This window comes from Notamacropus eugenii, chromosome 5, assembly GCF_028372415.1.
Source record: "Notamacropus eugenii isolate mMacEug1 chromosome 5, mMacEug1.pri_v2, whole genome shotgun sequence".
Lineage (NCBI taxonomy): Eukaryota > Metazoa > Chordata > Mammalia > Diprotodontia > Macropodidae > Notamacropus > Notamacropus eugenii.
Window position 1 is genome coordinate 421063065 of NC_092876.1, and position 24870 is coordinate 421087934.

A 24870-nucleotide genomic window follows, 5' to 3' on the forward strand; every position below is an offset into this window, starting at 1 on the left:
TCCTCTCCTACTTCTCTGTAGAGTAAGATAGATTGTTACACCCAACTTATTATACCCAATTGATTGTGTACTTTATTACCTCTTCAAGCTAATTCTGATGAGAGTAAGATTCAAATGATGCCTTCTGCCCACTTTCCTATCTTCTCCTTCATTCTGACAGGTATTTCATGGATCTTTATGTGAGATAATTTACTCCATTCTACCTCTCTTTTCAATCTGCTCCCAATGTAACCCATTTCCTCACCCTTTAGTTAATTTTTTATGCCATCCCCTCAAATTTTGCCCACACCTTCTGTCTATGTATACTTCTTCTAACTGCCCTATTAGTGATACAAGAATTACAAATATCATCTTCCCATGTGGGGATGTAAATGGATCAGCCTTATTTAATTCTTTATGTTTTCTCTTTCTTTTTTACCTTTTTCTGCTTCATCTTGAGTCTTGATATTGAAAATAGTTATTTTATTTGTTCAGCTCTGGTCTTTTTCTCAGGAAAGCTTGAAAGCCTTCTTTTCATTGGATGATCATTTTTTCTCCCTTGAAATCCTTCAAGATGCCTAATTTCTTTGGGTAGGTGATTCTTTGTTGAAGTTCTAACTCCTTTGCCTTCTGGAATACTATATTCCATGACTTCACAATCCTTTAATGTTGCAGCTGCTAAGTCCTGTGTAATCCAATGGCTCCCTAATATTTGAATCGTTTCTTTCTGGCTGCTTGCAATATTTTTTCTTTTCCTAGAAATTTTGGAATTTGGCTATAATGTTCCTAGGAGTTTTCCTTTTGAGAGTTCTTTCTGGAGGTGATTGGTGGATTCATTCAATGTCTATTTTCCCCCCTCAGGACAGTTTTCTTTGATAATTTCTTGAATTATGTTGTCAAGGCCCTTCTTACAGTCTGACTTTTAGGTAGTCCAATGATTCTTAAATTATCTCTCTTAGATCCATTTTCCAGATCAGTTGTTTTTCGAATGAGGTATATTTTACATTTTCTTCTATTTTTTCATTCTTTTGATTTTGATTGATGTCTCATAGAGTCATTAGCTTCCACTTGTCCAATTCTAATTTTTAAGGAGTTATTTCCTTCATTTAGCTTTTTTTTACCTCCTTTTTCATTTGATCAATTCTACTTTTGAGGGAGTTATTTTCTTCAGTAAACTTTTGTGCCTCTTTTTTGTGATTCTTTTATCAAGCTGTTGATTTTTTTCATGATTCTCTTGTATTACTCTCATTTCCTTTCCCTTTTTTTTCTTCTGCCTCTCATTTGGTTTTTAAACTCCCCTTTAGGCTCTTCCATGGGTTCTTTTTGAGCCTGAGTTCAAATTCACCTTTTTCTGTGGGACTTTGCACATAGGCATTTTGACATTGTTGTCCTCTTCTAGTTTGTTTGTGTCTTTACTGTTTTCATGATATCTTTCTATGGTCAGATTCTGTTTTTGTTTTTTGTTTTGCTCACCTTTTCTATCCTTTTCCCACACCTTTAAATTTAAACTCTGTTCCTGGGGTCAAAGGGGGCAATGTCCCAAGCTTCTTGTGCTGGGGAATGCAGACCCCAGCTGTTTGCCTGATGCTGCACTGGTATTGTTCTGAAGTCCACAGGGGACCTTCATACCTGGTGTTGTGCTGAGGGAGTAGGGTGTAATATTTTTGGTAGTAGTTACTTCGTATCTTCTAATTTTTTCAGCATTTTGACATTGAATATTTCTTGTCTCATTAAACCTTTTTTTCTGTTCTTTTTAAGAGTAGATTACCCCATCTCACTCAAGCTGGAAATGCAATTTACCTCCTAAGCTTGTTCCCACAACAGATCAGCAGAGTTTTTATCTACTCTATTTCCAGCTTGGGTTGGTTTACTCCCTCTTTAAGAAACCTGCTCACTCCTAAACTTAGTGTGGATTCACAATCAACATTACCTATTGAAGCTCAAAACTCCTTAGCTCAAGAGATTCTCCAGCCTGAGTCTCCTAAGGGGACTAGGACTTAAGGTGTGTCAGCATAACCAGTTCATTAAATTATTATTATATATTCTATTTGCTTTTTCTACTTCTTAAAGGTTTTCTACTTTCTTCTATGGTAGATGCTGTCTGGATGGATACTTCAGCTTTTTTCTCTTCATATAGTCATCTATGGAAAATTCACTTTATCAGCTGCTGTAGTGCTGACAAACTCTGACTAGATATTGGGTTCAATTTATTCCTCTTGGTAGAACCGGAAGTGCATGCTTCCTGAGCACTTAGTTCTACCTCCTTGGATATAACTTTGTTTTGTGTTTCAGTTCTGATACATCAGAGTCAAAATTCTGTTAACTTCAGACTCTTTTACCAGATGTAGAAGAAGGGAGCATGAGAAAATGACTAAATAGCAATAGAATTAAGAGAGAAACTTAATTGTTTCTCTCTTTAGTAGAATTTTTGATTTAGCTGGTACTCTTTTTTTTTTTTTTTTAGTTTCTGGGATGTTTCTCAGGGACTCTGAGTTTAGATGCCAACTTTCACATGAACATCTTTGCTGGAAATTTTCTGTTTGGCTGCTAAAGCAAGCATTTCTCAATATTGATGTAGCTAGACTTTCAAGGGTTGTTACACTCTAGTCTTTATAACATACTTTATATTCCGGTTGAATTGGCTTAAATGTTGGTCCTCATAAACAATTTCTATCTTCCATTTACATATTTTTGTCCATGCCTAGAAATAAATCCCTCCTCACTTTCACTTCTTAGTATCTAATTTCTTCAAAAGTTACTTTCTACACAGTCAATCCTGATCCTTCCAGTTGTTATTGAAACCCCACCCCCAATTACTTTGTATTTTATTTGTGTGTATTTAGTATTTACTTGTCTAGGTTCATATTGTTTCCTCCTCTATAGAATATAACCCCTTAGAGGTTAGATGCTGTTTCATTTTTGTATTTTTATTCCTAGCACCTAGTAGAATGCCAAGCACATATGGTAAGCTTCTTCAACTATAAAATGAGGGGGTTTGACAGATTGGCTTATAGATCATTTCAGTGTCTAGCTATGTGGAGTAGGCATTTAACAAATGCTTATTAAATGAATGAATGACAATGAGATTTGGGAAGTTAGTGACCCATTTTTTTTGGAATCATCATAGAAATCCCACTTTGGGCTTCAGCCATCCTGATTAGTGAGTGTATATAATTTAACCCATTATTTTTTAGCTAGTTTCAGACCCTACCCTATGTTTTACCTTCATATTCTATCTAATTATCCCTCTTAGGCCATTAAAGTTAATTTAAATTTTATTTTAAAATTTTCTTTGTCTCTCAATTCTCTTCCTCTCCCACAAGAAGAAAAACAAACCCACTTTTTAAAGAAACAAATATGTATAGTCAAAGAAAAAAATTCCCACACTGACGATGCCCAAAATTATATGTCTCAATTTGCGTGTCTCATCCCTTACACTTCCATCAGAAGAAAGGTAGCATTCTCTTTCATAGTCATTTGGAATCATGACTGGACATAACTTTCATCAGAGTTCTTAATTCTTTCAAATTATTCATTTTTCCAATGTTGTTGCTGTAGTATAAGGTGCTCTGGTTCTATTAACTTCATCATGCATCACATCATGCAAGTCTTCCCAGGTTACTCTGAAACTATCAAACTTTATCACGTTATGGACCATAGTATTCCATTACATTTCTGTGTCATGTCCTACCTTTAAAAAAATTCTGCTACTCTTCAATTGATGTGAACTTTCTTAGATTCCACAAAAAAAGTGCTACTATAAAAAAAATTATGTACCTAGGGGTCTTTTTACTCTATCTTTGGTCTCTTTAGGGAACAGTTCTCACAATGGGTACCTCTGGATCAAAGAGTATTCATAGTTTAGTGATTTTTGGACATAGTTCCAAATTGCTTTCCAGAATAATTAGTCCAATTCATAGCAGTACCAATAATGCATTAATGTAGCTCTATGTCCATAGTTCCTCCGATATTAGAAATTTTCCTTTTTTGTTGATTTTGCCAATGTGATGGGTTTGAGGTACAACCTTAGACTTGCTTTAATTGGCATTTTATAATTAATTGTGATAAAAGGATTGTTTCATATGGCTATTGATAGTTTGCATTTCTTCCATTGAAAACTGTTTATTCATTTCATTTAACCATTTATCAACTGGGGAATAGCTCTTATTTTTACAAATTTGAATCAGTTCTTTAAATAATTTGGAGATGAGACACAGATAGGAGAAGTTTGCTGCAAAGATTCCCCTCTCTCCATCAACTTTATTCCTTCTAATCACAACTGCATTGGGTTTTCCCCCCTGTAAATACTATTTACTTTATGTAGTCAAAATTGTCCATTTTATCTTCTGTGATACTATCTATCCCTCGTTTGGTCAAACACTCTTCCCCTGTCAATAAGTTTGAAAGGTAATTTCTTTCTTATTCCTCTAATTTGTTTATGATGTCTTTATGTCCAAGTCATGCATCTAATTTGAGCTTATCTTGGTATATGGTGTGAAGTAGGTGAACCTTATATCAGCCAAAATGCTTTCCAACTTTCCCAACAATTATTGTTAAAGAATGAGTTTTTACCTCAGTTGTTGGGAATCCTTCATTAACAAACATTTAGCTACCTTCACCTCTATTTATTGTATACCTAATCTGTCCCATTATTCCGCCTCTATTTTTTAATCAGTGCCAAATGGTTTTGATAATTACAGCTTTATAGTAGAGTTTGTGAGTTCCCTATGCTTCATGATTCTTTTCATTATTTCCTTGACATTCTTTATCCTTTAGATGAATTTCATTATTATTTTTTCCCAGTTCTATAAAGTAATCCTTTGACAATTTGATTGGTATGGCATTGGATAAGTAAATTGATTTAGGTAGTATTTCCATTGTTATTATATTGGCCTATCCTACCCATGAGCATTTAATATTTCTCCAATTATTTAGGTTAGTCTTTATGTAAAGAATGTCTTATACTTGTCTTCAAAAAGAAAGGAATGCAATTATTTTTGCTGTTGGTCTATAAACCACTCATTTGTTTTTGTTTTACTATTTGCAGCTTTTTTCTTTTTTGAAATCAATATTCTATAACTAGCATTACATTTCCTAGACCTTGCATTTGTATAATTCTTCTCTTGGTAGGGAGACTCCTAAATATTTATATATTCTCATTTTAAGAGGAATTTAACTCTATATCTTCCTGGTGGATTTTATTGGCAATATACAGTATATATATATATATATATATGTGTGTGTGTGTGTGTGTGTGTGTGTGTGTGTGTGTGTGTGTGTGTGTGCATGTGTTACTATATATGTGGGTTTATTTTACATATAGCACTTCCCCAGATTTATTGTTTGAACTAATTTTTAGTCGACTTTCTAGGATTCTCCAAGTTAACTATTATATTTGCAAAAAAGATTAATTTTGTTTTCCCTTTGTGTAGGCTTATTATTTCAATTTTAAATAGTACTATTGCCATAGCTAAAATTTCTGGTCTTTTGTTAAATAGTAATGGTGGCAATGGACATCTTTGCTTTACTTGACATCTTAGTGGAAAGAACTGTCTTTTGTTTTATTTTTTTCATTCTTAATATCTTATTTTTTCCCAGTTACATGAAAAAAAGAATCTAACATTCATTTTTTAAAACTATGAATTCCAAATTCTCTCACTCCCTACCCCCTCTCATTAGAAGGCAACCTATTTGATATAGGTTATACATATGCAGTCATGCAAAACATATTTCCATATTAGTCATGTGAAAGAAAACAGAGACCAAAAAAAACCACCAAGAAAAATAAAGGAAAAAAACTTTGCTTCAATCTGCATTCAGACTCCATCAGTTCTTTCTCTGGAAGTGAATAGAATTTTTCATCTGAAGTACTTGAGAATTGTCTTGGATCCTCGTACTGCTGAGAATAATTAAGGCATTCACATTTGATCATTGTACAACATTGGTTATTGTGTACAGTGTTCTCCTGGTTCTGCTCACTTCACTCTGCATCAGTTCATGTAAGTCTCCTGAGGTTTTTCTGAATCCATCTTGCTCATCATTTCTTAAAGCACAAAAATATTCCATCACAATCACATACCACAACTTGTTCAGACATTTCAGTTGATAGGTATCCTCTCAATTTCCAATTATTTGCCACCATGAAAAGAGCAACTATAAATATTTTTGTACATATAGGTCCTTTTTCTTTTCCTTTGATCTCTTTGGGATACATATGTAGTAGTGGTAATACTGGGTCAAACATGCAGGGTCAAACATGCAGTTTTATTGTCCTTTGGACATCATTCCAAATTGCACTTCAGAATGGTGAAACTTATTCATAATGCCACCAACAGTACCAATCCAATTTTCCCATATCCCTTTCAACATTTGTCATTTTCCTTTTCTGTCACATTAACCAATGTGAGGTACAGGGTGGTACTTCAGGGTTGTTCTAATGTGCATTTCTCTTATTAATAGTGATTTAGAGCATTTTTGTATTACTATAGTTTTGATTTCTTTATCTGAAAATTGCCTGTTCATATCCTTAGACTATTTATAAATTGGAGAATGATTTATATTCCTATAAATTTGCCTCAGTTCTCTATATATTTGGTAAACAAGACCTTTATCAGAGAAATTTTCTGTAAAATTTCTTCTACAGTTATGATTACTGTATATTTCCTCTCCCCTATTTCCCCCATTTTCTTTCTCTCTCCTTCCACCTATCCTCAAAGGTATTTTGCTTCTAGCTATCTTCTCCTCCAGTCCCTTCTATCTGCTCCACCTGTCTTATCTCCTTCTTCTCCGACTTCTCCGTAGGGTAAAGAAGGATTTCTATGCCCAACTGAGTGTCTATGTTATTTCATCTCAGGACCAATTCTCATGAAATTAAGGTTCACACAGCACCTCCCTGTTTTTCCCTCCACTGTAAAAGGTCTTAGGTGTCTCTTTTATGTGCGATAATTTATCCCATTTTACCTCTCCACTTGCCCTTCTCCCTCTTTCTCACCCTTTAATTTTATTTTTTTTAGATATCATTCCATCATAGTCAACTCATACCCATACCATCTCTCTACATATATTGCTTCTAACTTCCCTAAATAATGTTAAAGTTCCTGGGAGTTACAAGTATCATCTTCACATGTAGAAATGTCAATAGCTTAACCTTGTTGAATCCCTTCTGATTCCTCTTTCTTCTTTACCTTTTTATGCTTCTTTTGAGTCTTATTTGAAAGTAAAATATTCTATTTAGCCCTGGTCTTTTCATCAGAAAAGCTTGAAAATCCTCTGTTTCATTAAATATTTTTCCCTGGTGGATTATATTCAGTTTTGCTGGTTAGGTAATCTTTTGTTGTAATACTAGGTTTTATTGCCCTCTAGAATATCACGTTCCAAACTTTTCAATCCTTTAAAGTAGAATGTGATTTAATGTGAATGTCTTATGTTATCCTGATTGTGACTCCATGGTATTTGAATTGTTTCTTTCTGAATGCTTGTAAAGTTCTTTCCTTGAACTGGGAGTTCTAGAATTTGATTATAATATTCCTCGAAATTTTCATTTTGGGATTTCTTTCAGGAGATTATCTGTGGATTCTTTCAATGTCTATTTTACCCTTTGGTTCTAGGATATCATAGCAGTTTTCCTCGATAATTTTTTGAAAGATGTTTAGACTTTTTTTATCATGGCTTTCAGGCAGTCCAATAGTTCTTACATTATCTCTCCTCAATTCATTTTCCAAGTTGATTTTCAATGAGATATTTCACATTTTATTCTATTTTTCATTCTTTTGATTTAGTTTTCTTGTTTCTTAATGTTTCTTAGAATCATTAGCTTCAACCTGACCAGTTCTAATTTTTACAAGATTTGTGTACTTCTTTGTATGATTTGGCTTGTTTTTAAGGTGCTGTTTTCTTCATATTATTTTATGTCTTTGTTACCAAACTATTGGCTTTTTAATGGTTTTCTTGTATCACTCTCATTTCTTTTCACAATTTTTCCTCTGTCTTATTTGATTTTTAAACTCCTTTTTGAGATCTTCTTGGAATTCTTTTTGGGCCTGAGACAAATTCACTTTTTTATTTGAAATGTTGAGTGTAGCAGTTTTGACCTTGTTGTCTTTTTCTGAGTTTTGTTTTGATCTTACTGTCGCCATAGTAGTTTTCTGTGGTCAAGGTCTTTCGATTATTATTATTTAAACTACAATCAATAAAATATCAGTAACAATTGGTCCTTATATTTACTTTCCCATCTCTCCAGAATCTTTATGAAAATAACCTACACACACATAGAAGGAATCCTGGCCAGCACCTGAGAAGGTAATATGCAGACTTTCATGAATAACATTTTACATCAGACCACATTTTGATAGTCACAAAATTGATGGAGAGGTAGAATTAATATAAAAATGAATGAATGAAAAAGAATTTGTTAAGTACTTGCTATGTATTTATTAAGGTAACATGTCAAATGATGGAAATGCAAATACAAACAGAGACACAGTATTTGCCTCCAAGGAGCTATCTTCGAAAAGGAGAGACAAAACAGATGGTGAATGGATCGATAGGTGAATTTTTCCAGATACAGTCTTTCCAGAAGTAATTGTACTGTTGATTAGATTATTATGAACTTAGGAGCTCTGAGCTGCAGAGGCATGTGCTAATTAGGTATCTGCACTGTTTGGAATTAATATGGTAAGACTCTAGGTACAGGAACTTGGCAACCAAGTTGCCAATGAGGACTAAAAAGCTATGCCTCAGGATGTGAATTCCAAAGATTAGTGAATTTCCTTCCTCATGAAGTGGATGCATGGATTTTGGGGGCTCTGTGAGGACAAGATGAGAAATGGGACAATGGTTGCAGAAGGTATCAAGGTGGTATGGATGAAACAGGACCAGAAAACATGACACAGTAGGAGTGGTACAACTCAGATATTTTTCCAACAAAGTAAAATGTCAAGAGATAGAGAAATTCCATTTAAAATAACTGTAGACAATAAAAAATATTTGGGAGTCTACCTGCCAAGACAAACCCAGGAACCATATGAACACAATTACAAAACATTTTTCACACGAATGAGGTCAAGTCTGATCTATTGGGAAAAATGTTAATCACGCATGGCTAGACCAAGTCAATAAAATAAAAATGACAATTCTGCCTGAAATAATTTATATATTCAGTTGTATATCAATTAGACTACCAAAAATTATTTCATAGAGCAAAAAATGGCAACAAAAATCACCTGGAATAATAAAAGATAAAAAATATCCAGGGAATTAATGAAAAAAATGTGAAGGAAGTAGTCTAGCTGTACCAGATCTCAACTTGTATTAAAAAGCTGTTATCATTAAAACTATCTGGCACTGCCTAAGAAATGGAATGGTGGATCAGTGAAATAGAATGAGTACACAATACACAGTAAAGTAATGATTATAGCAATCTAGTGTTTGATAAACAAAAATATTCCAGCCTTTGGGACAAGAACTCCCTATTTGACAAAAACTGCTGGGAAAACTGAAAAGCAATTTGGCAGAAACTAGGACCATCTCACACCATATACCAAAATAAAGTCTAAAATGGTACATAATTTGGATATAAGAGTGACATCTTAAGCAAATCATGGTAGCATTGAATAGTTTACCTATCAGATCTATGGACAAGAGAAGATTTTATGACCAAACAAAAGATAGAAATCATTAGAGGATGTAAAATGAATAATTGCATTAAATAAAAACAATTTTTGCACAAACAAAATCAATGTAGTCAATATTAGAAAGAAAACAGAAAATGGGGAAAAATATAAAGCATATTTCTCTGATGAAGGCCTCATTTCTCGAATACAAAGAGAACTGAGTCAAATTTGTAAGAATATGAGTTATTCTCCAAATGATAAATGATTAAAGGATATGAAAAGGTAGTTTGCTGATGAAGAAATCAAAACTATCTAAAGTCATATAAAAACGCTCTAAATAACTACTGATAAGAGAAATGTACACAAGAGCAACTCTGAAGTACCACCTTACACCTGGCTAATATGAAAGAAAAGAAAAATGACAAGTGTTGGATGGGATATGGGAAGATTGGGACTAGTACACTGTTGTGAGAGTTGTGAATGAGCATTATTCTGGAGAGCAATTTGGAAAGATACCCAAAGGACTATAGAACTGCACATACCCTTTGATCCAGCATTAGCACTATTATGTGTATCCCCAAGAGATCAAAGAAAAATGTAAAGGACTTATATGTACAAAAATATTTATAGTACCTCTTTTTGTGGTGGCAAAGAATTAGAAATTGAGGGGATGCCCATCAATAGGAGCATGGCTGAACAAGTTGTTTTATATGATTGTGATGGAATACTTCTGTGCTTTAAGAAATGATGAGCAAGATGGCTTCAGAAAAACCTGAGAAGACTTACATGAACTGATGCAGAGTGAAGTGAGCAGAACCAGGAGAACACTGTACACAATAACCAATGTTGTACAATGATCAACTGTGAATGACTTAGCTATTCTCAGCAGTACAAAGATCCAAGACAATTCTGAAGTACTTGTGATGAAAAATGCTGTTCACCTCCAGAGAAAGAATTGATGGAGTCTGAATGCAGATTGAAGCAAACTTTTTAACTTTATTTTTAATGGTTTTTTTTTTGATTTCTGTTTTTTCACAACATGTCTATTATAGAAATATGTTTTGTATGACTGCATGTATATAACTTACATCAAATTAGGTGCCTTATCAACTGGGTGGAGGTAATGAGGAGGGGAAAGAGAATTTGGAATTCAAAGCTTTTAAAAATGAAGGCTAAAATTGTTTTTTACATATATTTGAAAAAATAAAATATCAAGAAAACAAAAACAAAACAAATCAATTAAAAAAAGAAAAAGAGATCAAGAAGAAAGAATTTAGAAATTATTGGACTATTTGGAATCTACGAACCCACCAAAAGGGAAAAAAAACCTTGGGCACTACCTTTCAATAAATCTTAATAAATTCCCAGCACATATCCAAACAGCAAAGTAAAAATCAGAAGACACCATGGGTCACCTCCTGAAATCACAAAATGAAAATTCCCAGGGCCGTTATAGTCAAAATCCTGAGTTTGAGGTCAAGGAGAAAATTCTGCAAGTCGTTAAAAATAAAGACTTAGATAGAGAGATAGAGTTAATATTAGAAAAGATTTAGCAATTACTATTTTAGAGAAGTAGAAAGATTAGAATACATTATTCCAAAAGGCAATAGATACAGATAATCAAGAATAATTTACCCACCAAAACTGAGTATAATGCTAGAGACGGACAACTAGATCTTTTAAAAAAAGTTTTTATTGGTGTCTTTTTTTTAAAACCTTCTATAGAGACATCCTATATCATAAATATATTCTTAAATGCAAAAAAGAAAAAAGAGAAAAAGTATATATTCAAGAAACTGGAACAATTTGATAATAAGTGTAATGTGCCACACTTGTGGATTTTCTACTCTCGCAAATAAGTAGGGAGATGACATCTGCTCATAGTTCCTCCTTTTGCATCACTTTTGATTTTTTTTTTGTGATTGGTCTTTTCATTTACGTTGTTGTAGACATTGTTGTATGTTGTTTCCTTGACCCTACTTAATTCAATCAGCATCAGTTTGTGTAGAAGTTTCTTTTTCCCCTTTATTCATCATATTTGTCATTTCTTACAAAACAGTGATATTACATGAATATTCCATTGGAGAATGGTTAACTGTTCTTGAAATGATCAGCATCCACTTTCCCCCTCAATTCTTTACTGTCATAAAGGGAGTTGCTATAATATTTTAGTGTTGGGAAATTTCTTGGGGGTGAGGCCAAGTATTAGAATCCAGAAAAAAGAATATAGCTATTTTAGTCATTTTGTTTGTATTAACTACAAATTGCTTTGCAAAATGATTGTACTAATCCACAGCTCCACCAACAATTCATTAGGGTTCCTATCTTTCCACAACCCCTTCAACTTAGCAAAAATTCTCATTTTTCCATATTTTTGCCAACTTGCAAGATATGAAGTGGCATCTCAGAATTGTTGTCATTACTTTGCAATTTGTCTTTTGAAGCTTTTTTAGGCACCAAATCCCTATAGAGAACATACAGCACAGGGTCTAATCTTCCTTCACAGAATATCTTTCTTCAATCATATGATCATTCATTAGTAGAAGGCCCTCCCACCGTCAAATCAAGATTTCCCTCTCCCCCTCTACTTTTTTCAGACCTTCCTCTATCCTAGTCACCCACTCCCCTGTAGACTTCTCTTTTTCTGAGACATCAAAGGGATCCATTGCTAGCCCTTTACTTGACCCAGGTATATCACACACTTCCTTTAAATTTTCTCCTCCTTTCCCCTCTTCAACCTTTCATTTTATAATTTAGTCCCACAAAAGAACTGATTCACCTGCACCAGGGTGTCTCAAGATTCTGAGCATAGTAAATGTTCCAGACCCTTCTCTGCACTATTTCCTTCACCTGACATCTTAATCTCTATCTCTTCGTGTACATTTAGGAAGAAATCTCTTATCAGTCTCTCTGGTATCACAATGTTGTCCATGGCTACTACATTCATTTATCCTTCCTGCATTTCTGTTGTCTGAGGTATTCAAGAAACAAATCATTTCCTGGTTTTCTTTCAAAAATTATTTGAAATTCTTTGTTTTTATTTAATGTCCATTTTATTTCCACAAATTTACAATAAATTATTAAATTTGAGTCAGTTAAAGTACTTCATTTTTTTTTGAAAGGACTCAAATTAAAAAAAAAAAACATTAAAGGACTAATGAAAGATTTCCAGGGGATGTGCTGAGTACTTTTTTTTACAGGTAGCAGTAGTCCACATAAGCTTGGGAACCTCTGATGTAAATGGATGAAGGTGAAGGAAGGCAGAATGAGAATGGGGAACTGTTTGGACAATGTGTGGTTTTCTCATGGTATAGTCCTTAACAGCACTTCTGAATGTTTCATGAAACATATTGGAGGGCGAAGTCAAAAATGCAACCTTTTTTTTTTGATGACACATCTGTTTTTCTTGCTAAAGCTTCTGATACCAGTTGCATAGAAGATTGCTGAATATATAGCTTAATCTGAATAGTGTAGTCCCAAGGCACAGTAATCTGTCATGATATTTTTGTGATGGTATAACCAAATACCCCACTGTCACTGGATGTTATCTGAGCTCTGTCCTAATGTTGTTTGGCCTAAGAGAGGTTTTTCACTTGGTGTATGTGAAAACAATTAATGACAATGGAAAAACGCCAACGAATAATGTGACATTTAAAGCCATGGCCAGGGGTGGCTATGTGATAACAGTGGATAGAGTGCAGGCCCTGGAGTCAGGAGGACCTGAGTTCAAATCTAACCTCAGACACTTACTAGCTGTGTAATCCTGGGCAAGTTACTTAACTAAGGCTCCAAATCTCTAATCATTACAGAACTACAATTTCAAACAGTTTTAAGATTCTCCCCTCAGACTCATCAGATTGGCAAAGATCACAAAAAAGAATCACACACACAAAAAAGGTTATAGTTTTTAGGAGGACTAATTGGGAGAGAGTTCTGAATTGGTCGAACCATTCTGGAAAGCAATTTGGAGTTCTAAACCCAAAGTTATTAAACAGTATGAGATCAAAGAGAGCGGTAAAGTTACCCATACGTACAAGAGTATTTATAGAATTTTTTTGTTAAATGAAAGAAGTAAAAATTAAGTATATGCTCATCAATTAGGGAAATATTGAACCAATTTATGGTATATGAATACACAGATGTTGCACTAAAAGAAATTTACAAGGTCAGAGGAAAAAGAAGGGACAAGGTCAGAGAAAGCTGGGTAGATTTGCATGAACTAAAACAGAGAAAAATGAGTGAAACCAAGAGAATGGGTTATATAATAATAAACACATTGTAAAGAAAAACAACTTTGAAAGACTTAAGAGATCTAGTCAGTAGAATGATTGATCACAATTCCAGAGGATATCACTCACGAAGCATTCTATCCTCCTCTTGATAAAGAAATGAGATATTCAATATGTAGAATAAGACATATTATTTTGGGAGAGGCCCTATGTTATTTTTCTTATTTTTTTCTCCAATGGGGAAGGGAGCTAAAGATAGAAAATAATTGAGAAAAAAGTTAATTTTTGTAAAAGACTTAAGAACCATGTTCAATGCAGTGACTAGACACAAGTCCAGAACTGATAAATGAAGCATGCTGTGTGCCTCCTGACAGAGATGATGGGACAATGAATGAAGATGGAATGAGACATAGATTTTTCAGACGTACCCAACACAGGAATTTGTTTGTTAAAAGGATTTTGTTTTTATTATTTTTTCCACTTCAGTTGAGAGAGATTGTGAGAGCAAAATTTCACAAATATCAAAATAAAAAGAAAGTTTTTGAAGCATTTAAAAAATTACTTATAGAATTGAAGGAAAGACAGTTTTGAAAGTTTCACATTGAATTTATTCCATACTAAAAAGGAAAAAGAAGCTATATAGAGATTTTTGTACATGGGAATGCTTATTTAGTTCAAGTCCAGAATTTAAAAAAATGTAAAGGAGAATTTATATTGCCTAAAACATAAAAGACACTTTATGTGATCAGTTTAATCTGTAGAAGTCTGAGTTTTAGTAATTACCACTAGGGGGAACTAAAGTCTTTGTACTGCTGAATAGGAAGTTTTTCAAATGTGCTCCAATAGATTAAAGATTCCTCTGCTTTCCTGTTTTAATGACTTCCTTTTAGGTGACCTAAACCTTAAGATTTTTCTTACATCTTCCATTTTCTCTCCTAAAACAATTACAACTGTCATTGTTCCTCCTCAAGTCCAACTTCCATCCTCTCAGCCGAGGATCTTGGCTTATAACTTCCCTGAAAAAATTGGGACCAGTTACTCGAGAGTTACCTCTTGCTTCTTCCTCATGTCGTTCAGATGTCTCCTCCCACTATCTCCTCCTTAAATACCAATTTCTACATGCACCCTTGATTCCATCCCTTACTGTCCTTTTAAGAAGGTTGCCTATCATCCCCAATCTCTTTCTACCTAGTAGTTGGTTCCCTGCTGCTAACAAACATATTCATACTGTCCCCATCCTAAAAAAAAAAAAGCCTTCATTTTTTTTTGGACCATCTCTCCTATATACCCTCTACAACCTCACCTCCCTTTTGTGGCTAAATTGGTGCCTCCACTTCCTGTGATTCTTTCCTGAAGAACATAGGAAAGTAGTCTATGTAGTCCAGCTTCTGATCTTATCATACAGTTGAAACTGCTCTCTCCAAAATTACCAAACAGTCTCTTAATTGCTCATTTTTTATTGGTCTTTTCTTAATCATTATCTTTCTTGACCTCTCTGCAGCATTTGACAATCAGTCATTCTCCTGGATAGTCTCTCCTTTCTCTAGCTTTTTATGACACTTTTCTCTCCTGGTTTTCCTCTTCCTTGATTTTCTTTAAAACTCAGCTCGAATCCCATTCTTCAAGAGGTCTTTCTGGATGTCTGTTCCTTCCTCGACACATCCCATTCCTGTCCTCTGAGACAGGAACTCCTTGGAGGTAGATGCAATTTACACTATACATATTTTGTAAGTACGTGGTTATTTGCATGTTTTCTCCTCAGTAGAATATAAGCTCCTTGTGGACAGAAATTGGTTTTGCCTTTCTTTATATCCTCATCCCTTAGCAATTTCCAGGCTTAGTTTAGACTGACACATAGTGAGTATTTAAAAATGATGAAGATAATGATGAACTATAACTTTTATGATGGTATGTGATCTTGCAAACTGATCTGGGCTTGCAATTTTCTCGTTCCAGACTGTATGTAAAATTCTTGTGGTTCAGTTCTACCTCATGCCTTTGTCCTGCTCTTTTCTCCTTGGAACATCACTTCACTCAGTCATTCATTCACCAACAATTTAAGCACCTGCCTCATTCAAAATTTCTCATGTCCAGTGCATGTTCATCCTTCAAAGGCCAGATCAAATATCACCTTCACCCTGTTTCCCTTACATCAGGGGGTTCTTAATCTGGGATCCATGGAATGGAGTCCATGGATAGATTTCAGAGGCTCCATAGATTCAGATGGAAAAAAATTACATCTTTATTTCAATATATTTCCTTTATAATATTAAGTATTTTATTTTATGCATTAGAAAACATTATGGTGGAAACGTTTCAAAAAGTTTCACCAGAATGCCAGAACAGTCCATGATACAGAAAAAGTTAAGAACTCCTAACCTACATGGAACTGATTTTCCTCTCTTCTGCATAACACCTTGTACTTCTCTTTCTGACCTTCAACATTTTGTCTAATATGATAACTATTTGTATTAGTCATAAAGCAGATAGGTAGTGCAATGTATAGCACAACTGATCTGCAGTCAGGAATATATGAGTTCAAATCTGATCTTAGATACTTACTGGCTGTGGGACTTTGGGCAAGTAAGTTAACCTTGGGCTGCCTCAGTTTTCTCCTCTGTAAAATGGAGTTAATAGTATTACCTATCTCCTGTGGTTGTTAGGAAAAAAAATAATCTTTATAGAATTTTTCAAGCTTTGAAATGCTATGTAAATGCGAGCTACCCAAAAGCCTTTCACTAGACTGTAATCTCCATTTGGTCAGTGCATTTGAGTTATATTTCTTTGTAGAAGTGTTCAGATGTGCCTAGCATTATGCTGTACACTTAGTATTTCCTTAGAAGAATCATTAAATTGGATTGCAAAGAGGGTGCGGTGAAATCAGTCACCTCTGAAGGTTTTTCTTTCTGAAGTGATTTCTTGACTGAGGTAAGAGAAAGAGTCTTGTTCACTTCTTTAGATCTTTTGAGGTCTAGTAATAGTCCAACACTGCAGTTTATACATACGGTGCAATCCTTGAGTATTTAAAGACCACTCAATTTTTTATCTTATTTCATTATTTCAATGAATCTTTGATTTCATCCATGCTTCATTTCCAATGCAGTTTATAATACCTTATGTTTTATTATCATGTGTGATTCTTGTCCATATTGTCCCATAAATAGTCTAGCTGTTTGTGCTGCCTCTGTTGATGGCCATGCAATAAGTACTTCAATTGGGAGCAGCTAGGTGATGCAGTTCAAGACACTTATTGTGTGTATGAATGCAATAATAATGTGTTATATTGACATATTACTTTGAGATTTACAAAACTCTTCTCTCCAACATCCTGTGAAAAATTGTGGTGCAATGGAAAAAAGCATTAAACTTAAATTCATAGAACCTGAATTCGGTGTCCATTCTGCGATTTACTACCTGTGTGACCTTGGGCAATCTTTTGGCCCAAGTTTTCTCATTCACAAAATGAGGGGGTTGAACTCCAAAACACTTAAAGCCTAAGGACTCTAGATCTATTATCTCACATTCTTCAGTGCTGTGCAACAACCAGTCATAATGCATCTTCTTGTCTCAAGATAGTCCAATGTAATGTTCAAACTTTTCTAGTGACAAATTGAACCAAGGACACTATTTTTAATGCTGATGTTTGGAACAAGGAATAATAATTAAGAAATTAAAAAATAATGAATTCTGTTTATGCTTTTTCAAGTGAGGATGCCCCGGAAAAAAGAGTAAAATATGATGGTCTACAACAGAAAGATATAGAAATATAAAAGAGAAAGACTTCTGATGAACAATAGATCTCTGACACCCTAAAAGAGCTGGAGAGGCATTAATGCATATGAAGAGGCCAGCTAGACAATGAAATTGTCTCCAGGGCATATGCTATATTCATACCATAGTTTCTAGTCACTTACCTATATGTTTCCAAAAGAGGAAGGTACAATGGCTCCCTGTGGATTAGCAGAGAATTGTTCAGTAGGGGAGGCAAGACTTTTTTCTACCTCCTGCCTGGAGGTGAAAAACAACCTCAAAATTGAGGCTATCAGGAGTCTAAAAGTTACTTAGAGTCTTTGTTCTAGATGAAAGAGAACAGGCTCTCCAGCTGAAAAAAACCCCACTAACTCTAAAACTCTGCCCAGTCTAGCTTGACTACAGCTGACCAGCAGCACAGCAACCTCTCTGGCTCCAAACACCAGTCACTTTTTAGTGGCAGTGTGTCCTACCCAGCCAAGACCAGCAGGAGCAGGGCCTGGTAGAGAGCCAGCACAGGAACCTGCCCCATTCAGCCAAGCACTGGATTGCCCCAAACTTGAAGGACACTGCAGCCTAGTCCTGTTGATTTTCTCCTGGTATGGAAACTTCATCCCCAGAGAAGAGGCCAGCTGAACTCTAGAGCAATTCTTCATCTACAGGGTGCTTGGAAGGGCAAGGAATAGCAATGAGAACCCTCATGAGGGAAAGGAAATTAAGGCCCTGAAGTGCCAGACTTTTGAGATGGCTTGGCCACATGGGTTACATGCTTGCATGTATGCCTTGCTAAGATTGTACTTTAAATTCATGCTATTTTTAACCGCTTCCATCAGAATAGGAGCATTTGTAGGAGAGTGCACTTCGAATGTAGGGGGAAATGTTTTGGAATTGCTGTACTGTTCTTTCTATGCCATTTGAGTAAATATCTTTGTTAAAGAACTGGATTTATTGACTAATTGTTAAGGGGAAACATTTCAGTGGGGACTGTAGAAGTAATGAATAAAACCTGTGTTGTGTTAGTGGTTTTTTTTTTCTTTTTCAAACATCTCCCCTGCAAAAAAAAGTAACCTTAGAAATCAAAGAAATAGAGGCATACCCTCGGTTTGTACTTTATTCTCTCTTAAAGGAGGCCTCCACTATCTTAGAGACCTCCAGCCCTACCAGCATATTCTGACAGGATTAACTACAGAGGAAACAACCCCACTTGAACAAACCTGATCTTTGGCAACTCTGAAGGACCTGATGGTTAAGATATTGTCTCCAAAATTATCTGGTATCCTGTCCTTATTATTTAAACTCCTAAGTAAGGAAAAGTGATTGAGCAGCCTCACCTGACCGACTGCTTTTGCCTCCAGTAATTTTACCCTAAGACTATGTAAACTCCTTTATGTGAGTGTATCTTCTTGGCTCTTGTTAGCCACTTAGCAGCTCCCAATCAGTTTATCCTAATGAATTCGTTTCTTTGACCATGGTGTCTTGATTTCTTGACCTCCAGGGGGACCAAGGTGGGAGAAATTACTTTCTCAGAGGATCTTAGGACCTCTAGGTGAAGAATTCCCTAACAGAGCACATGAACTATTTTTAGAATGAGACGTTAGATCCTAGGATTGTTTCTTTAAGAGAAATATTATAAAGATTAAAAAAAGATTAGTGTTAGAGTTCAGATTTCTATGTTCAATTTGCACTTAAATGGTGAGTTTTCTTAGGAACTAATCATGTATACCCATCTTAAAGAATGAACACCGATACCACAAACCCCCCAAAATGTAAAGAACCTTCTTACCTGTTGCCTCCACCATTCCTTCTAGGATCACAACAATTTCTAGTTCCTCTTTGGGCAGCTGGGCTTTGGAGATCTCCCAAAAAGGACTCTGTTGATTAATTTCATGGCTAATGATCAACGGTGACACGAGAAACAGACGATCATCCCCTGTGTAATACCCCACATTGATATCTGTCTGGTTCAGTGGTATGAACTCTCCTTCTGTGGTCTGTTTAGATTTGATCAACTTGGCTCTAATTGAGGCCTCAACGATGTGGGAATTCCTAAGGTCCCCCACCCGGAACATCAGGCATAGCTTCCCATCCCGCATGGAGATTACTGCATGGGTAGAAAATACCAGGGTCTCTGCCCTCTTCTTAGGCTGCGATATTTTTACAAACATGCAGCCTACCATGAATGCATTGACTATAGACCCCAACACAGACTGGACTAAAAGGAGGATAATTCCTTCAGGACACTTGTCTGTGATGACTCGGTAGCCATAACCAATGGTGGTTTCTGTCTCTATTGAGAATAAAAAAGCTGAGACAAACCCATTGAGGTTAGTGACACATGGAGTCCATGTGGGGTCCTCTATATGGTCCATATCTCCTCGGATATAAGCTATAAGCCACCAGATCATGCCGAAGAAGAGCCATGTCACTGTGTAAACCATAACAAAGATCAACAGGTTGAACCTCCATTTCAGATCAACTAAGGTTGTGAAGATATCAGTCAGGTAACGGTAGGTCTCCCTCACATTGCCGTGGTGAACATTGCACTTTCCATCTTTCCTCACGTACCTCTGGATTTTTCTTTTAGCTCGGTCTCTGCTGATGTGTTTTGGTAGATCATCTCTGGCTTGCTTAGGCAATTTTGGCTGGTGAATGGTTACTGGGCTTTCTACATCCTGATCCATTGAGTCTCCCTCTAGGACATTAGCTGGGATTTGGAGAGAAGAAAAGAAAAACTGCTGGTTGGTTGTTTTTGGATACTGAATAAATTTTGCAGTGATCTCAAATGCTACTTAGTTACTAAAGTAGTACAAGGTTATATCCTTAAATTAAGTTTGCCCTAGGGATTGGGGTGGTTTAAATTTAAATTGTTTAGCCCAAGGATGTATGTGGTGTAGGATTAGGATTAAGTTTTAGTTTTATTTTTAAATTTTCCCTTGGGTGGCAATGGAAGATGGTTTCAAGTAGTAGCAAGATATAGGTGGATTCTCCTTTGAATAGACTTTTGGTAGCAAGGAATGCTTCTGATAATTACAGAAATGACTAAACAGGATGCTATTGAGTTCTGTGGCATCTGATATAAATCTACAATGGATTCAAGTGGTAATTTGTTTTGGCTCCCCTCCCCCAATTTGGCCCCTTTTCAATATTGTGAACTGAAAAAAAAATAAGGCTAGACATATAAAAATTTTATTCTGATCAGATGAATTTTTGGTTTTGCTGAGCAGCTTTAAGTGATGATTCTGGCCCAGCTCACCCTAAAGGAGTTTCTTCTTTATGTCTCATCTTTCTTACTCCTCTTCTGTTACCTTGAAAGATTTGTAAGGGAAAAGTGCAGTCCACCAGAAAAACTGCTAAAAAGCTGCAGCCAAAAAGTTTAGTAGTCTGGAAAGATGAATGATGTTTCATACTTGAAGCAATTATCCCAGTAAGCAGGACTAACTTCCACTTCAGGTTTGCAGTGCGAGATGAGGTTGAAAAGATTGGTAAAACATTTTGGTAGATTAAGGAAAATTGGAGATTAATTATTAAGGAGTTTAGAGATTAATCGTATTAAGATTGTAGGAGAGATCTGCTGGGACTTTGGGTTCCTTCGAGAAACTAACCCCCTTCTGAAATATTTTAGGAAGTTTTGGGTATAAGAATTAAATTCTGTAAAAGTTTTAGGGTAAATAACCCTTAGATCATCCCCTCCTCCCCCAAAAACCCAGTTGTTTTAGTGTAAGGAAGGAAGGCAGCTACTTTGAAAGTAATCCTAGAGAGAAGAGAAAATATATATAGGTAAGTGATTTGCATTTTATAATCACTTCTGATTATAAAATCCTTTCTTGACCATGAAAAGAGAAGAGACTTCCTGAATCTCTCCAACCTTAGCTTGGAGAATCCTGACCACCCCAGTTTAGAGATTCTCTCCCTCTGACCTTGTTAACCCCTCTCATCTCAGATCTGGTCTCCAAATAAATGCTTTGCATCACCACAACAAAAAATGCTGGAAAATTCAAGGAAACCTTGGTTACATTCTGGTTCCAGAAAATGTAGTCACTGTGTGATCTTCAGCAAGTTATCTCATCTCTGTATACTGAGTTTTCTGGTATGTAAAGAAAAAATAATAATGGGTAGCAGAGTTGTTGTGAGGAGCAAAATGATAAAATGATTGTGAAGTGCTTAGCACAGTGACTTGCATATGGTAAGCACTATTTAAATGTTGACTACTGTTATTATTTCTTTAATTGGATGTAATTATATGCTGGATTTTAGATGTGATTAGTATAAAATATCAAAGGTAATAAGATTAGTGATTTCTATGAAGCATAATTTGGAAATGCATTCTGCTGAACTGATGTCATTTGACTGGTAATAAGTTTTGTTTCAGTTTTTAAGTACATGATATTATGTTTGTTATCATTACTATCTTATTTTATAATAGTATTATTGTATTTCTAAATTTTCTTATACTGTGAAATTTGAGAGACCATTGTATTAGAAATTCTGTTAGACAAATAACTTATTTTTTTAATCTGAATGCTGTTAGGTTATGAAATGAGCTTTTAAAAGAATATGATAAAATATATTTAAAAACTGTTAAATTTTTAATGGGTATATTTTGTTCTAAAACATCATCATAAATTTATTATGATAAAGACCGAGCTTTTGTTTAAAAAATTTGGCTATTACATAAAGATTATGAAAATATATAGGGTGGTTTAAAGATTTAACTTCAATACATTAATATGAGTCAGCTATCAGGTATTCACTATGTTTCTAAGCTCAGAATGTGGTTAGTTTCAATTTATAAGAAAAGGATAAATGAAATTTAATTGTCAGGCAAACATAGGATTAATAATATTCAAGCCCTAAGAAGTGATTAGTGAAATTTTGCTATGAGAAACAAAAAAATCTTCGATTATAATTTACTATTGTTTTGAGTTTTGATTACAAGGTTGGTTGTATGAATTGGCTGTCTCCAGTCATCCTGATGAATATCTGGTCGCTGGATCCAGAGGGCTCAGGAGGAGAAAGTGAGGCTGGTGACCTTACATAGCCTTCCTTCACTCAAAACAAATTCAAGTGCAAGTCATGTCATCATTTCTCCGATGGCATAGTCCTTTTTGAAATCGAAGGACAAATACAACACAAGTAGAAAATGACGTGAGCCAAGTACAGTCTGAGAAGAGTGTATAAAGTGGTGTCAGAAAGACTCATCTTCCTGAGTTCAAAACTGGTCTCAAACACTTACTATCTGTGTGACCCTGGGCAAGTCACTTAACCAGGTTTGCCTCAGTTTTCTCATCTGTAAAATGAACTGGAGCTGGAGTAAAATGGCAAACCTTTCCAGTATCTTGGTCAAGAAAATCCCAAACTGGGTCCCAGAGAGTGAGACTTGACTGAAACACTTTAACAACAACAACAACGTATTGCTTTGGTCTTTTATTTCATAGTGTTTGTGTTTACATTTAGGTTTTCTTTTTTACTTTGGCGACATTTGAATTTCTCTCCTCAAAACTGGTCCATCATGAGTCCTCTAATTAGTTTGATCTGTAGCCTGATTGATGTAATTCTGACTGTGAATACATAAAAGAAACCTTATAAATTTGGTTTATAGATCAGTCATCCATGGTGGACATGGGCTGCCTGCTGCCCCATGAACCAAAAGTGGAAAATAGAGGGAGTTTAGGGGATTGGAGTAGCAAGTAGTGGTGGAAATTGAGTGAACCACACCAACTCCATCTTGTGACTCAGTTTTGGATCCAGCTTAATTTCCTTTCTGTTCAATTATGGGTCTAGTCCAGTATCTATCTCATGAGAAAATTTTATTCAATGGTGGAAATTGAGAGAAAACTTTACTCCATTGTTTCAACCTAAACATACATGGTTGGGTAGCTGGACCACCTCTACCTGCTATTTAGAGACCCTTAACTAAAGATTTAGGTTATGCTCTATATTATGGACTTCTTCATCCCCCAAATTTTTATCCTGAAGCCTTACTGCAACCATTTAATTCCCACATTGGAAGTACTCTTCCACTCCTCAGCCTCTCCCTTTGATTGGAAGTCTCCTCCCAGAACCTTCATTTAAGGAGTGTACCCAGGTTAGTCATGTCCCCTTCCTCTCCAGGCTGCACTGAGAATTCTTCCACCATGCTTCTTTCTCTCAGCTTCTGATTAGAATGCAAGCTTCTTCAGGACACAGATTGTTTTTCTTTCTATTTGTATTTGCATTTCCAATACTTAGCACCATGCCTGGCACATTATGATGCTTAATACATGTTTTTGACTGGTGCTTGCACCATAATGAGATATGGCTCTGAATATCAACTCCTGGGACCAGTAATTTGGCCCCATGAGAGAAATAAAAGATAATGAAAGACATTTACTTATGAATTGAATCCACCTATCATTTCTTATTCTGTGGGTCCATATCTGCCTGTGTATCCATTACTTATGCTTACAAGGGTCTTGAATTTGCATGTCTGAATAAGACTATAAGTGGAGGGGAACACTAATAAATGAAAAACTCCTTGAGGACAAGGGCCATGTCTTTTCTTAACTTTGTATCTTTCTACCTTTCTTCTCTGACTACTGTATGTGTGATAAATATTGTTTGTTTGGAAAATGAACTGGTGGATTAAGACAGCAAGAAAAAGACAGTTGGCAGTTGAGATGAAAATCTATTACTATCAGATTCTGTTGATATTTCATACTTTAAAGATAGCTTTAATACTCAGTCAGTGATGTTGGCATGTCCTCAACACATACTTATCATAATCTCTCCACACTTTTGTAGATTATCTGTGTATAATAATTTTTAAAAAAAAGGATTATCACTTGGTGGCCAAAGTTTTGTTTACAATAAATTCAGAAATGGAAAGGAATTTAAAGGTCATCCCACTCTTTTTACACTTGAGTAAACTAAGGCTCAGAGAGATTAAATGATTTGTACAAGACCACATTGATAGTAAATGACACAGCCAAGATTGCACCTCAGGTTCTTTGACTATAGACCTAGCATTTTCCCACCACACCATCCTTTTGATGAGGCTCTCCAATATTAGGATGATTCTTGGACCATAGACATGTATTGAGGGTCCTGTGTTCAAGGTCCTTCTAGATTGTAGGAACTGCCAGACTTTACATTAAATTACATAAATTACATTAAATTACATAAAATTGAGATCCCAAGTCACTTCTGTGTCACAAGGAGATACTGAAGTAGTGCTTGTGAAATCTTTAGAAATACAGTACCTGCTGCTGAAACGGCTTTTCTTTTATTTTGGCTTTGCCTGTATCTATTGGACACCATACAGC

The 24870-nt window shown here is 35.3% G+C and overlaps 1 protein-coding gene across 1 annotated transcript in view; it reads right to left on the reverse strand.

Moving 5' to 3' along the window:
• Positions 1–20268, reverse strand: part of KCNJ6 (potassium inwardly rectifying channel subfamily J member 6) — a 100721-nt gene extending 80453 nt beyond the window's left edge. The window contains exon 1 of the mRNA XM_072614982.1: positions 19353–20268. Coding sequence (XP_072471083.1) covers positions 19353–20250 — 898 coding nt within the window. The 5' untranslated portion in view covers positions 20251–20268. The remainder of the gene's footprint in view (positions 1–19352) is intronic.
• Positions 20269–24870: the final 4602 nt, after the last annotated feature.